At 46.1% G+C, this 15,530-nt stretch overlaps 1 protein-coding gene across 1 annotated transcript in view; it reads left to right on the forward strand.

The window, feature by feature from the left end:
* BRINP2 (BMP/retinoic acid inducible neural specific 2) overlaps positions 1-11,975 on the forward strand; it is a 63,521-nt gene extending 51,546 nt beyond the window's left edge. Inside the window, exons 4-7 of the mRNA XM_004372851.1 lie at positions 3,838-3,943; positions 6,565-6,801; positions 8,504-8,726; positions 10,654-11,975. Coding sequence (XP_004372908.1) covers positions 3,838-3,943; positions 6,565-6,801; positions 8,504-8,726; positions 10,654-11,770 — 1,683 coding nt within the window. The 3' untranslated portion in view covers positions 11,771-11,975. The remainder of the gene's footprint in view (positions 1-3,837; positions 3,944-6,564; positions 6,802-8,503; positions 8,727-10,653) is intronic.
* Positions 11,976-15,530: the final 3,555 nt, after the last annotated feature.

Genomic DNA, 15,530 nt, shown 5'->3' on the forward strand with positions numbered 1-15,530 from the left:
TTTCGCCATCATATTTGAGAGACAGTTTTACTAGATATATAATTCTTGGCTGGCTATTTTTTTCCTTCAAGGCTTTATATATGTCATCCGATTGCCTTTTTGCCTGCATGGTTTCTGCTGAGTAGTCCGAGCTTATTCTTATTGACTCTCCTTTGTAGATGACTTTTCGTTTATCCCTAGCCACTCTTAAAATTCTCTCTTTATCTCTGGTTTTGGCAAGTTTGATTATACTATGTCTTGGTGACTTTCTTTTGGGATTTACCTTATATGGGGTTTGATGAGCATCTTGGATAGATATCTTCTCATCTGTCATGATATCAGCAAAGTTTTCTGCCAACAAATCTTCAACAATTCTCTCTGTATTTTTTGTTATCCCCCCCTGTTCTGGTACTCCAATCACTCGTAGGTTATTCCTCTTGATAGAATCCCACATAATTCTTAGGGTTTCTTCATTTTTTTAAATCCTTTTATCTGATTTTTCCTCAGATAAGCTGGTGTCAAGTGCTTTATCTTCAGTCTCACTAATTCTGACTTCCACTGCCTCAATTCTGCCCCTATGACTTTCTATTGAGTTGTCTAATTCTGACATTTTATTATCTTCTGGATTTCTGATTACTTTCTCTCTATGGATTCTTGCAGTCTGTTAAGTCTGTCATTATGCTCTTCTCTAATCTTTTTAATTTCCTCTATTGCATGTTCTGTGTTTGCTTAATTTCCTTCCTAATCTCTTGAAGGTTCTGTATATCAATCTTTTGTATTCTGCCTCCAGTAATTCCAAGAAATTTTTCTCCTCTGGAAAACTTCTAGATTCTTTATTTTGGGAGCTTGCTGAAGCCATTGTGGACTCTCTTTATGTGATTTGATATTGACTGTTGTCTCTGAGCCATCTGTAAGTTATTATATTTATTTATTTTATGTTCACTTACTGTGTCCTAGCTTCTTGTTTTGTTTTGATGTGCCCAAATAGGCTACTCGTCTGAGCTAGTTTGATTACTGGCACCTTTGAAGCTCTACAATCCTGTCACCATGTGGTTAGATCTGTTACTTGGTATGTGAGCTCAGGAGTCCACCCACTCCTGCTATATGGATTCAGCTCAGGTGCCCAGGTAGATAGCCACCAAGTGTGTGGTGGAGGCTCTCATCTACAGTCCTAGACAGGCATGGGTGATTGGTGTAGGCACAGGCATCTGGCTGCAGCAGGGGGACACACTCTGAGCAAGGCAAAGGGCTGATGGCCACCCCTGAGTGTACAGGAAGAAGGTGTGTCACTGTTCCCTAGAGTGCATAGGTGGGTGGGTTTTGCAGCTGGACTGTAAGCACCTAATGCTGTTGGCTGTAAGGACTGGGGGGCACCTCTTATTCTTGGGCCCCTATTGCAGGTGGCTAGGTAGCATGGGTGGAGCCGCCAGTCCTCAGGCCCCTGATGTGGGTAGGTGAAGACCCTGCTTAATGGGCAGAGCAGTGTCAAACGTCAAGGACCTGCCACTTGACAGCTGAAACAGCTGAATTTAGAATTCTTGTATATACCCTGTTGTACTCTCTTATTGAGGGCCTACGCTGTTGAAATGGGCCCACACGAGTCTATGCAAGGGGAAAGGCACTCAAAGTCTGTGGATCCCTTACGCCTGTGCCTAGGCAAAGGATCTGTGCCTACCCTGAGTTCCTGGCTTAGGGGAGCCAGTAGTTTATTTTTTCCTATTTGTTAATTTGTTCACTCTCCAAGGCCAGGAGAATGGCTCAGGGCATGTGACGGATCCTACTTCCAGCCCAGGGGACTCAGCAATTTCTGAAGCTGGTCCGAGACCCAGTGCAGAGCAGGGAACACGGAGGTAAATGGGAGAGAGTTTTTTCCCTAAGTGGGGTGTTTTTGATCTGCACGGTAGGCCAGACGCAAGTACTTATCTTTCGCTGATCGAGGGCTGCTTCTCACTGGTTCTGGGTGGTGGAGTAGACTCTCTGCTGCTGGGTCTCTCCCGGTGTGGAATACGCCTCCTGAGCACTGCTGCTTGCCTGCCTCACTGCTCACCCATGAGCTGATCAGGCCGGAAGGGCTCAGGCTCTCACCAGGTCAGGTCTGGCCACTCCTCACTGCTTCCAAAACATCTCTCCCTCCCCTTGCCACTCAGTCCGGTTCCTCAACTTTGCCTTTGATGTTCAGGGCTCCTAGATTGTCATAGATAATCGATTCACTTGTTTTTCTCAGTCTTTGTTGTAAAAGGGCCCACCAGATGCGTCTGACTACTCCGCCATCTTGGCCCCGCCTCCTCCATGTATAGTTTTTAATGTGGTGGATATTTTTTAGTATACTAAAATCCCTTTGAGGATGTTACTTACACTTCAGTATGCACCATGGTAACCACCAGGCTGCTAGATGCATACATATGCACTTACAAGCCTGCCTGTTGTAGTTAATGCTGCTCCTTCTCCTTCTTTGAGTACCTTCCTTCCCTTCTCTACCTGCCCTCTTCCTACGTATCCTCAAGGTCCAACTCAGATGGTGTCTCCTCTGCTCCATCTCCCCTGGTTTTTCCTTTGTTTAAAGCTGTACTGTCCTCAGAGCTCATTACAACACACCGCTGTTGTAATGCCTCAGTTCAGATGTGTGTTGTTTATGGACTTATCTCCCCCACAGGTTGTAACCTCCTGGAGATGGCAGTACATAATTTATTCATCTTTGTGCTCCCCACCCCGTCCAAAGCCTGGAACTTATTCCTCAAACATTCTCTCATTCATTGAGTACCTACATATGCCAGTTATTGTGCTAATTGCTATCAGTAACACAGTGAGCAAAACAGATATGGGCCTACCTGCCCCCATGGAGCCAATAGTGTGTGGAGGACCCAGACGTTCATCAGATACTCACACAGAAGGATGCAAAACTGCAACTTGAATGCCCTCTGCAAAGCAGCAGTGCCTGGAGTTAGGAGAGGAGGCCGGAGGTGTCACAGCTGACTTCCTTAAAGAACTCGAGAAAGGCACTCTACGAATGCTTGATGAATTGTATGTAATTGAACAGTGGCTGCTCAATAAATACTTGTTGATTAGTTGATTGATTGTTGGCAACGTCTTCGGAGATCCCGAGAAGAAAGGGCCTCCAGTCCCCATCATTCTTGTTATGTAATTATTTCAGTGCATTTAAAGCTCCCCGTTTTTCATCTTATACTTTAAACATCAGGGAAAACGGATGGGCCAACTTTATAATATTTTAAAATGACTGATGGTGTTTTGGAATATTACATAGCTATAAGACTTTATGTATATTTAATATACTTATTAAAATATGCAGTAAGCTCATGGCTGATTTTCTCTAAGGATGTCTCAGTGCCGAGGTGGGACTTAAATGTTTAATACTAATAATAACACTTATATCTCATGTTTCTCTAGTGCTTTTTGCCTTGAGGATCCCAAAAGCCTGTGAGCACCACATCAAGTGGATGCAGCAGGACTCGCCAGCAGGCCAGCGGGGTGCACATCTGGCCCATCTTCCCCCAGGAGAGAAGAAGGGGTGACTCCAGCTTAACAGTTTCACTCCTCCAACTTCCTCTACCTACATGTATTTAATTTTCTCCTCCCAGTCACAACTTCCCTTTGGCTCCCTCTGAAAGGTAACCACTTGTGGACGATTGCTGCTGCCGGCTACACACCATAGACACTCCCTGTCTCAGAGCATGAAGAAAAGTGACGTTATGCTCTTGGGGTAGGGAAAGGTACATGCCATTCCTTTGGCTGATCAAGGACAAGACACAGGGCCTAAGACTGGATGACTCAAGCAGGGAAGTCCAAAGGGGAAGTCTCCACTTGTCATCTAAATCCACGCTCTACCCCTTCTTTCTCTAGGTCACGGAGACAAGGACTGGTCCTCTGGGCTGCAGCAACTATGATAATCTGGACTCAGTCAGCTCTGTCCTGGTACAGAGTCCAGAGAACAAAGTACAGTTACTAGGTAAGCAGCAGCTTGATGTTTTTCATGCCTTTCACACTTGGTGAAAACCGAGATCACTAAAGGGCAGGAAAAAGTCTTGCCTGCCCCACTTGGCCAAACTCTTCTTAAGAACTACCATGACTTCCGGGGCCTGTGACAACTTTTCATTATTCTTTTGAGAAAATCTATGACATGGTTTGACCTACACCTAACCTAAGACCCTTGCTCATCTACTTGATGTCCAAATATGGTGTTCCACTTCATATTCCTTCCCAAGACCTCTGGCACTATCCTATTAGGAATATCATATTATCCTTATAAGCCTTAACCTTGATGATTTCCTTTGTTGCTCCAAGAACCCTCTGCTTTACCCTAATGGCACACTGAGGAATAACTTGCCTTTGCAGAGTGTTTATGTGGCTACCATCTGGAGCTCAACTAAGAGTTATGTAGCTTGTGGGGCTATTGGCTACTTTCACCACAGCCTAGTCTCTGTTTTCTGTTGTTAGTCTGTGATCTTCTATGGGAGATCAGGAGAAGAGTTTGCAAGGAATGGGAGCCTTGATTGGAGGCAGAACAAGCAAAATGGGGAATAAAAAAGGAAAGGGAATTGCACTAGATCTGGAGTCCAGGAGATAAGGGGAGGTACTTGGTTCCTGTCCTCTGTTCCACTCTGGTATCCTGGGGCCAGGGATATGCAAATTGATTCACACAGAGCTCTTTGGCAGTGTGGGAAGTTCATTTTACTTAAGGCCTAACTGAATTGGACTCTGTTTAAGATATTATTGTCCTGGCATTATAAAACCATCTCACACAAGATCTATGATTACCAGTTCCAGGCAATCTGAGCCAGATGCAACCCACCAGCGCCTCAGAAATCAAGGCATATGTGATAAAGAGGAGTAAAAGACTCTTGATTTTTTTTCAGAGCTACCTAATACAATCAGCATCCCTCTTCTCCTATGTCCCTGGATGGGCTGGGTTTGCATCTGGAAATTAGTGATGAGTGAAGTTCAAAATGTCTGGTGGTTCATTTGGAATAGTTTATGCCATTTAATTTTATAGCCCATCACTCATGCAGATATTGCTCAGGGCACTTATTTTCTAGCAGTGGAAAACGTTATGGTGAGGAGGAGGGAGGTAATGGGGGGGAGGTAAATGGGAAGGACTTGGAGAGTGGTGAGTGTTGAAAGCAAGCATGTGAACAGGGTTTGTGGGGAGGACTGTGGGCACGATGTTAAGGCAGGGAAATTTGGGAGCAGCTTCAGATCAGGAGGTATACCTCAAACAAGCACAATGAACACCCACTGCTGCTGACAATTTTAAGAAATGTTTTGAGGTCTGCCAAGACTGGGCTATATGCTTTGGGCTCCCTGTCTCCATGCCAAGGACAAGGGCAAGGGTGTGAAAATAAAGACCTGGCAGACAATTGAGGAAAGGGGAGCATATCATACCCAGAAGTCCTCAGGTCCCTCACTCTCCTGCCACATTGTTTTATAACTGGGAAGGCCTTATTGGAGATCCTCCTGCAAGTCTGATCTTGAACACAGCCCAGGCTGCATCCTTAGTTCATCCCTTGGTAATCTTCCAACAGCTGCCCTATGTATGGCTTAAAGCCAGCTAGGAATATGTTGTACTACTATGTGGCCAGCACAGGGGTAAACTGATATACACCACAGATGGGTATATACTGATTTCCCACAGATGGGAAAACTGAAGCTTGGAGCAATTTAGTGGATTATATCCAAGATTACAGGAAGCTAATTGGAAAAGTAGAGCTGAAAGCCATTCATATCAAGACAGGTCTGACTGATCCTGGGGTGTCTACCACAATCCTACTTCCCAATCTCCTTAAGAGTTAAATCATATTGAGATGGGGCAACCAGTCCTAGTTATAAAGTATGACCTGAATGGGAAAAGGACAGGGTCTGATACCAAGCAGACTTTACCAGCACTGTGACCTAGGGTAGTTTCCTCATGGCCTTTGGACTTTGGTTTCTTCATCTATAAGTGCCTCAGTATGACTATGAGTGTTACTTGCAATCGTATATGGAAAGTACTTGGCATCATGCCTGGCCACTGTATGCCCACAATACCTTTCTCTCCTAACTAGCCCAGCCTCCTTGGTCTTTGGGGCTGGATGGGAAGCCCATGATGATCAGCATCCAGTAACTTCCTAGGATGGCTACTGTTAATCCCAATTAATCCAGAAACAGGATGGCTATTGGAGGCAGAGAAAAAAGCCCATCAAATCCTGCTTCCTCCCCCACGAGGGCTGTACGCTCTGCTTTTATCTGAAACATCTTCCCTTTTCCATCCTAGAAATGTTGATGTGCAGCCAATAAGCCTGTTCTAATGATATGCCTGCTCTCAGTTTGGCTGATGGGAGGGGTTCAACTAAGCCTTGGGCTTTGATGTTCTTCATCTGCATTTCCAGATCCTCCCCCATCTGTTACTGGGGCAGCAATAAGCCTCTCTCCCAACCAGCTCAGCAGGATCAGGCCCTGGAGTGACCATTCTTGTGCCCAGAATGTGATGCATAAGTCAGCAGAACCCCAGCTGCAGCTCCTGCAACCTTGGATGTGGGAAACTGAGGCCCCAGTGGTTCTGCCCAGTGATTCCCTGACATGTCCTGTCCCCAGGCCTGCAGGTGCTGCTGCCTGAGTACCTGCGTGAACGCTTTGTGGCCGCAGCGCTCAGCTACATCACGTGCAGCTCCGAGGGCGAGCTCATCTGCAAGGAGAATGACTGCTGGTGCAAGTGTGGCCCCACCTTCCCTGAGTGCAACTGCCCTGACGCCGACATTCAGGCCATGGAGGATGGCCTGCTGCAGATCCAGGACTCCTGGGCCACTCACAACCGGCAGTTTGAGGAGTCAGGTGAGCATCCAGCAGGCTAGGAATCCTTCCCTGTCAATGCGAGGTAGCTGTGGGGTGCAGGCATAGCAAGAACATGGGAAACTCGGCTTGATCCTGGCTCTGCCACTTACTGTCTCTGTGACCTCAAATGGGTTATATCACCACCTCAAGTCTCATTTTCTTTTTTTTATTCATATGTTAAAAAACATACTACCTACCTAAGAGATGTGTTTTAAGGACTTAATAAGCTAAGTAAATACCTTTGGGGCCAAAGGACTTGTCTAACTTGCACTTCCTTAATTCAACAAATATTTATTGTGCACACTATGTGCCAGGCACTGTCTTAGGTGCTGTCGAATCTAAAGCTGGTATGGCAAAAGCTAAATGGTGGGCACACAGGAGTTCATCTTGTTATTCTCTTTGCTGTCCTGTATGCTTTAGTGTTTCATAAAAATAACTGTGCACATGTTAATTGTTAGTGCCCACCTTCTCCAATCTTCTGGGGGAATGAGGAACCAGGTATTTGAGAAATCAGAATGAGCCGCGGCCTCAGGTGTCTCTATTTCAAGTCCTAGACAAGGCATTTAGTCACTAAGGGAAATATCACATTCCAGTTTCCCAAGCCCAGGAGCTTTGAGCAAATGGCAGTGAGGGATGCTTGATAACCCTTAAACCAGATGCCACTGAGTCAATTCTGACACATGGTGGCCCCATGTGTGCAGAGTAGACCTGTGCTCCATAGAACCTTCAAGACTATGATCTTTCGGAAGCAGATCACAAGGTTTTTTTTCTGAGGTGCCTCTGGGTGGATTTGAACGTCCAACCTTTCAGTTAAAAGTTGAGCCCTTCACCATTTGTGCCACCTAGGGACTTCCAATAACCCTTAAGCATGTGGGAAATGACTTCAAATTTTCACTGCTATCAGTTACTGCTAATGAGTGAAGGAGTACGCCCAGACCTCCACCAGGAAAGACTTGGTAGCTGCAGGTCCCAATAAAAGCAGAACAGATGACAGAGACCAGAGCGTGAGTTCAGGAAAATGTTGTGTTCAGGAAACTCTGGGAAGAACTCAGACTTGCAGTTGGAGCTGAGAACTGGGAAGCAAATTGTTTCTGGATTTATTATAGAAGAGAACAGGTATCTGGCCAAGTGCTGAAGCTGGAAAGAGAGGAAGGGTATCTTACAGAGTCAGAGAGAAGGACGTGGAGGGGAGAGGCTGGTCTCAGGGGACTGAAGTTTCTAGGAAAAATTTCTGAGCTTGGTGCTGATCTTCCCTCCACGTCCATATTTGCCCATCTGTGTGCACGTCCACCTTCATGAGGTGGAGCTTCCATAACGGGGCTGTGGTAACATCAAAGAAGGCTGGCCTGAGACTGTGCTGTGTATGACTTATCAGGAGTGTTAAAGAGACGTGTCCAAGGTCATAACCAAAAGCAGAATCTCCAGCCCCTCAGATGGTGACAGAAATCTGTTTCTAAAATTCAGAGGTATGTTAAGGGCGGGAAGGATGGGAAAGAATCCTAGAGCCATATGTTATGGCATGCGAATTATATCTCAATAAATAAGTTTAAAAAGAGAGGAGGGCCTGGGAGTGTGGGTGGGAAGCCTCCTTCCTCAGGCAGTGACTCAGTAGGGCCAGCTGGGCATGAGAAGTGCCCACCACCCGCCCCTCCCAGGGCTCTGTGTAGCTCCCTCTCAGCTCAGCCGGTGTTCATGCCCATAGAGGAGTTCCAGGCCCTGCTGAAAAGGCTGCCAGAAGACCGGTTCCTAAACTCTACAGCCATCTCCCATTTCTGGGCCATGGACACCAACCTTCAGCACCGCTACCAGCAGCTGGGAGCCAGCTTGAAAGTGCTGTTCAAGAAGACTCATCGGATTGTCCGCCGGCTCTTCAACCTCTGCAAGCGCTGCCATCGGCAGCCTCACTTCCGCCTGCCTAAGGAGAGGTGAGCATCCCCAGATGTCAGAGCCAGGGCCAGCACCTTCCCAACAGCTGCTCAGGCCAGGAGAACCCCGTGTCCACCAGTCTCCAATGAGAGGCTGGGAGTGACTCACATACTGCCTTCATGATTCTCCTGCCATGCTGACCGACTCCTGTGTTATTCTCAGTTGTGAGCTGTGTCTGAGTTAAAAAGAGAGACTGATTTTACTTTTCTATAAATTACAGTAGATCCAAATGTTATTCTAATAATACCCTTATTCTCACTTACTCACTTCCATTTTATTAAGTTTTTTAGGAAAGAAAGAAGTGGAGTTAAAGCACATACACTGGTTGCAAGAGAAATACATTGTATTGTTTCAAACAAGTCCTCTGCTCTGAATCACCAGTGCCAAGAAAGCTGAGACCCAGTGTCCTTGAGAACAAAGTGGGGCTGTATTATCATACGCACTCACTCATTCATCCATTTGTTCAACAAGTTATTACTAAGTTCATATTGCATACTCTAGTATTAAGCTATTTAAAAAAAAAAAAAAAAAAAACCCGTTGCCATCAAGTTGATTCCAATTCATAGCAACCCTATAGGACACAGTAGAACTGCCCCATAGGGTTTCCATGGAGTGGCTGGTGGATTCAAACTGCCGACCTTTTTGGTTAGCAGCCAAGCTCTTAACCACTGCACCACCAGGGCTCCCTAGTATTAAGCTATAGGGGATATTAATAAATTGGGAAGATTTAACAAGCACATAGAAATACAGAAGCTAGAAAATTATGTGGCAGCCACTTAAAGGGCACAATACCATTTCAACAACCTTCACGTGTAGAGTTCAGGGACATTAATTATGCTCATCATGTTGTTCAATCATCGACCTTATCCATTCCCAAATTTTTCCATGTATTTACCACAATAAAATAACTAACCATTGAGCTGTTAAAAATGAAAAAAAAGGCACACTGTCTCTTGGACCATGATCTACTAGAGACAAATGTCAGAGAGGAGAGCCTCCTTGGAGAAGAAAGTCATGGCCAAATTGTAAGGGAGGAGATGTAAATGGCCTGGAGCATACTAGGTGGGACAGCATTCCAGGCAAGGGGAGCTGCCTACACCACAGTCCAGAGGTGTGACTCAAACTGAGGCACAGGGTAAGAAGGGAAGGACAGGCCAGCAAAGGTTTCGGAGAAAGGTTCACTGATTTTTTTTTCTCCAATAAATATTCTTGTTGATGAATGATACAATATCCCTGCTCTCCTGGTGTTTAAAGGGAAGCAGTCTATGAATAAATCAGCAAGAAATAAACACAATAATTTTAGCTCCTGATAATTGCTGTGGATTAAATAAAAACAAGGTGATGTGCTAGAAAGGGGGTCAGGTGGCTCTTTTGAAAGGAGGGCCAGGGAGGGCCTCTTTGAAGAGGTTACATTAAGAGCTTGATATCTAAATGTAAGAGGGAGTCAGCCAAAGAAAATGCCTACGCTTAGTGGAAGAGTGATAGAAGCAGAGGGAATAGACAGAAACGGTGAAATGGAGATGGAGCTGGCATGAGGTGGAAACTTTGGAGAGCCAGGTGTTGGAAGACCTTACTTAGAAGGCTGAAAACCTCGATTTGATTCGATAGATGTTGGAGAGTCTCTGCAGGCTTTTGAATAAGGGAGTAAGGCAGTACTGCAGATTGATGAGCTTGCCTGCTTCCATACAAGTTTGAAGTCAGCTATTTATGGTGCCAATCCATCAGACACAGAGCTCAGGCTTTACTCAATCAGTCCAATGTGGAACACTGGGGTTTCCATCATTCAGAGAGGCACTAATGTGGTTGGGGCTTTTATCCTCTTCATTGCCTTCCCTGTCTATTGGTCAGTGTCCTGCTACCCTCAGGGTGGATGGCATGGTACAACTTCCTTTAACTCTTGCTTCATTTTTATTTCCCCTCCTCAAGGCCCTTGTTCTACTGGTGGAACCGAATCCAGTCCCTCCTCTATTGTGGAGAAAGCACCTTCCCTGGCACCTTCCTGGAACAGAGCCACAGTTGCACCTGCCCCTATGAGCAATCTTCCTGCCAGGGCCCCATCCCATGTGCCTTGGGTGAAGGGCCAGCATGTGCCCACTGTGCTCCAGACAACAGCACACGCTGTGGGAGCTGCAACCCGGGCTACATGCTGGCCCAGGGGCTATGCCGGCCAGAGGTGGCTGAGTCCCTGGAGAACTTCCTGGGATTGGAAACAGACCTGCAGGACCTGGAGCTGAAGTACCTGCTGCAGAAGAGGGATAGCCGCATTGAGGTGCACTCCATCTTCATCAGCAATGACATGCGCCTGGGAAGCTGGTTTGACCCTTCCTGGAGGAAGCGCATGCTGCTCACACTGAAGAGCAACAAGTACAAGCCTGGGCTGGTGCACGTCATGCTGGCCTTGTCTCTGCAGATCTGCCTCACCAAGAACAGCACCCTGGAGCCTGTCATGGCCATCTACGTCAACCCCTTTGGGGGCAGCCACTCTGAGAGCTGGTTCATGCCCGTGAATGAGGGCAACTTCCCAGACTGGGAAAGGACTAACGTGGATGCAGCTGCCCAGTGCCAAAACTGGACTATCACCTTGGGGAACAGGTGGAAGACCTTCTTTGAGACGGTCCACGTTTACCTACGGAGCCGCATCAAGTCCCTGGATGATAGCTCCAATGAGACAATCTACTACGAGCCTCTAGAGATGACTGATCCCTCTAAGAACTTGGGCTACATGAAAATCAACACCTTGCAGGTCTTTGGTTACAGCCTTCCCTTTGACTCAGATGCTATCCGGGACTTAATTCTCCAGCTTGACTACCCATATACTCAAGGTTCCCAGGACTCTGCCCTCTTGCAGCTCATTGAGCTTAGGGACCGGGTGAACCAGCTTTCTCCACCCGGCAAAGTCCGGCTTGACCTTTTCTCCTGCTTGCTCCGGCATCGGCTAAAGCTGGCTAACAACGAGGTGGGCAGGATCCAGTCCTCCCTGAGGGCTTTCAACTCTAAGCTGCCAAACCCCGTGGAGTATGAGACAGGCAAACTCTGTAGCTAATGGGGAGCCCACTCCAGTGCTGGGCAGGGAGGAGGCCTGCAAATCTGGGGTGTAGAGATAATTCAAGCTTTCACCTTAGTGCCAACCGGGTGCGCCCATGAGACTTTCAGCACCCAGCAGATGGGAACTTGAGGCTTGGACCGAAGCAGGCGGGAGGGAAAGAAACAGCCATTACACACACACACACACACACACACACACACACCACACGTATATGCACACAATCGCACGCGCTCCCACAGGGAGGCTACAGCTCAGCAGCCTCGGATCTGGGAAGTCGTTGCTTTCTCAAATGAATGCAGTTGAAGGACAGGAGCCAAGGGAGAGATTAAGAAGAAGAACCAGCCAAACCATGCAACAAACAATTCTTAAAAGTGACACTTGCTATTCAAGAAAGCAAGAAGGGACAAAAACGGGAGGGGTGGGAGCTCTTCCTCACCCTCTGTGGAGTCACTTTTGTATTCTTTTTAACCAGATTTCTTAAAATGTTGCTGTTTCGTGATTCCCCACATTGGTTCTCACTTTTTGTATGCTGTCCCCAACCCCTGTGCCTCCCATATGCGGACTGCTCCTCAGAGCCTGCTCCCTGAGGAAACGTGAGAAACGAAACCCACAGAGGAGGGGGGAGGGCGGGCAGGCGGCCTTGCTGCCTGCCTCGCCTCTCCCTCTCTCCAGCTCCCTTGTTTCCTCAGCCTCCCCGGTTTTAGAGCCCTGGCTTACTCCACGTTCGTTCCTATCGTGGTTTGTCCAGATGCCTCTTCCAATGGCACCCAATCTATCCACGAAAGCAGTACTGTCAAGTTAGTGAGCGACAATGTATAAGGAAATGTTTTTTTTTTTTAAAAAAAAAACAAAAATATTTATTTTGTGATTGTTTTCCTTGTCAATCTGCTCCAGCCACATGAAATCTGAGTAAAAATTTACCTGGTTTAATATATTTTTTAAAAAGGCCTTTTTTTTTTAGGGACAAAAATGAGAGAGAAAAGAGAAAAGAAGAACATAGTTCCCTGGGTTGCCTGGACTTTTTATTTATTTTATTTGCTACATCCATGAGATGTGAATATCCATGGATGGAGGATATTGCTGTGTGGGAGGGTGGTTGATTAGTGTATACACAAGTGAATGCATGCCTCTGTTGACTGGGGCGTGAAGGGGTGTGTGTGTGTGTGTGTGTGTGTGTGCGCGCGTGCGCGCGCGCGCGCGCACGCATGAGAGAGAGTGTATTTGAATGAGAAGTGAAGCCATACTCCCCCAGAGAGGTATCTCTATCTCCTCCCTTGTTTTTTTCCCGGGTATGAGGTCGAGCACAGGTCCTACATTCATAATGTCCCACTATGAGGAGAGTAGCATGAAAGTTCTTGCTGACAAGGGGAGCGCTAGCCTTTGTGCTGAAGCCAACGGCTGCTACCAGGCCTCCTCTTTGCCTTCACTGCTGCTGGCATCAGGCGAATTTCCCAATCCTCTGCATCTTATGGGCTGGGATCACCGTTTGGGGAAATGGGGAGAGATGCAGATGTGGGATTGGTTTCCTCCACCACTTTCCCCAACCAGCATGCAGGTTTGATAGATACCACGCAAGCAATGAATCATTTCCCCCTTAGTGCCCTCCTCCAGGTGCTACAAGAATCATTTCCTAGCATGTCTTTTGGAAAACTACGTCTCTGGCTACTTTCCACATGTTCCAAGTACAATGTGTAGGCATGACAACCCTCATTTTATTGAGGTGAAAGTCACCACATAAATACTAAATATCTCATTCCCTACCTGTGGTACATCGCAGTTGGTATAGAATGAACTGGGAGACAATGAAAGGATGGTCACACCTCTCTGCCCAAGAGCCTTCTAGGTTTATTGCTGCATAGAGAAGAATTCGGCATTATATTTATGCATTGCACTGTCTTTCAACCTAGGAGCCCTGAAATCCTTCATAGATGAGCAGCCTAGGGCATTTCTTTCTTCACAATTGCCCTGAAAGCTTCTAGGGTAGAAATGCAGAAATGCAGAGGGGAAGATCTAGAAGTGAACACAGTTATTGGCTGCCTATTTCTGGTTCAGTCACTGCCTTGCTTTGGGGAGTTTGTAGCAAGCTCCTCGTCTGTGGGAGATGGAACTGGCAGATGTCATCATCCACAGGAGTGTTGAGATGTGCCAGAGGAGGGTGCTTTTGGTGGAAAGGTGGCTGGGAATGGTGGAACAGCTTTGATAGCTCTCAGTTATGTGGTTTAAGAGGTGTTAGGTAGATATTAGAGTCTGGTTTTAGCACTCTGAGTGTGTATGTCTATGTGTTGTAGAAGTGGGTGGACAGAGTTAAAGGCACACTTTTAGGTAGCAAACAGTCAACTGCCTTGCACTGTGGCATTCAGAGTAGGGAGGACCACAGCTGAGACAGTAGTTTGCACAGTTAAAGTCAGCAGTGTGCAGCCTCAGGAAATGGACATGATTGCTCTGGTGGGAACTGCGTCAGTACCTGAGGGCTCATGTCCTCACCTGGGCCAGGCCTCAGTCGTGCAGAAGGATGGGAAACTCAGCCATCAGCTCTGAATCAGAGACCAGACTGAGGGAAAGCACATCTATGGATTCCTTAGGTAGATGCTGCATTTCTTTATCTTGGCTCTGCATCTTGGGAGGCCTTTAGGAAGACGATGTTGTGATGTACTATGGTTTTAGAAATATACACATCCAGTTACAAGGATTCCCACTTCTTGCCTTCTTGATGGTTTAAATCATGAAGCTGATTGTGTCACCTCCATCTAAATAGTAGTACTACATGCTGGTAAATATTTAGGAGTGCCCTTCTGAGCCCAGATGCAAGATGTCTTGAGAGAAGGCCTGAAAGACATTATTAACTACAACAGCAGAAATGTTTCTTTCTCCTACTCATCTGTTATCTGTGATGGATTCCTGACTCCTCTGTGTTGGGACAGTGATGGGGTGTCTGGTGCAGAAGAGCTTATATCAAACCAGCAGACCAAGGATTTTGCTTCTAGAAGGCAGGGAGGAGGAGAGCGGGGGTGGAGGATTCCTTAGGAGGCTTTTAAAGCATTGAAACCATGAATTCAGGATAGAGTTTCTCAGAAAGCTAGGTTAAGAAATGCCATGATAAGAAAAGTCTGTCTGCAGTTGAAATTATAGCCTTAAGATCTCTAATAATCAGAAAATGTGAGCCATCTATTCTCAGACACTGTTGCAAATAAAAATTGTCGCCAATTAGTACTGGGTTGTCGATGTAGGTGAACTCATTGTGGAATTATGAGCCAAATCACAATTCAATTCTTAATATGAAGTAGATAATAATCATGAATACAAGTTTTAATTGTAACCCTAAAGAACTAATACATCAAATGCTAATCTGCCCTAATGTTCGAGACTAATACCTCTAATACTAAATACTATGTTTAATACCTGCTGCTAATAATAGAATGCTATGGTATGCAAGCATGCTCATGCATCAACAACCAGAACACAGATGAAGATCACTTCAAATATTGGGTATCACAGATAATTCAGATCTAGTTCTTGGCTTCCTTTCAAAAAATGAAAATATTGGTCATGATGAGCAAGGCTGCCTTGTGAGTACATGGGATGTTTTACCTACATGATGTCCTGCCCCAAAATATCACTTCCAAAGTCTGTAATTTCATCCTGTAAGTCTATTCACTGGCCTTTCAGAGAGGTCTTTTTCTGCCATTACTTTCTGTATAAAAATTACAATACCCTTAGGAAGAAATAAGTCTTGTAAGTGAACCCACTGGCAAAATAG

Source organism: Trichechus manatus, unplaced genomic scaffold (genome assembly GCF_000243295.1).
Source record: "Trichechus manatus latirostris isolate Lorelei unplaced genomic scaffold, TriManLat1.0 scaffold00021, whole genome shotgun sequence".
In the NCBI taxonomy this organism is placed as follows: domain Eukaryota; kingdom Metazoa; phylum Chordata; class Mammalia; order Sirenia; family Trichechidae; genus Trichechus; species Trichechus manatus.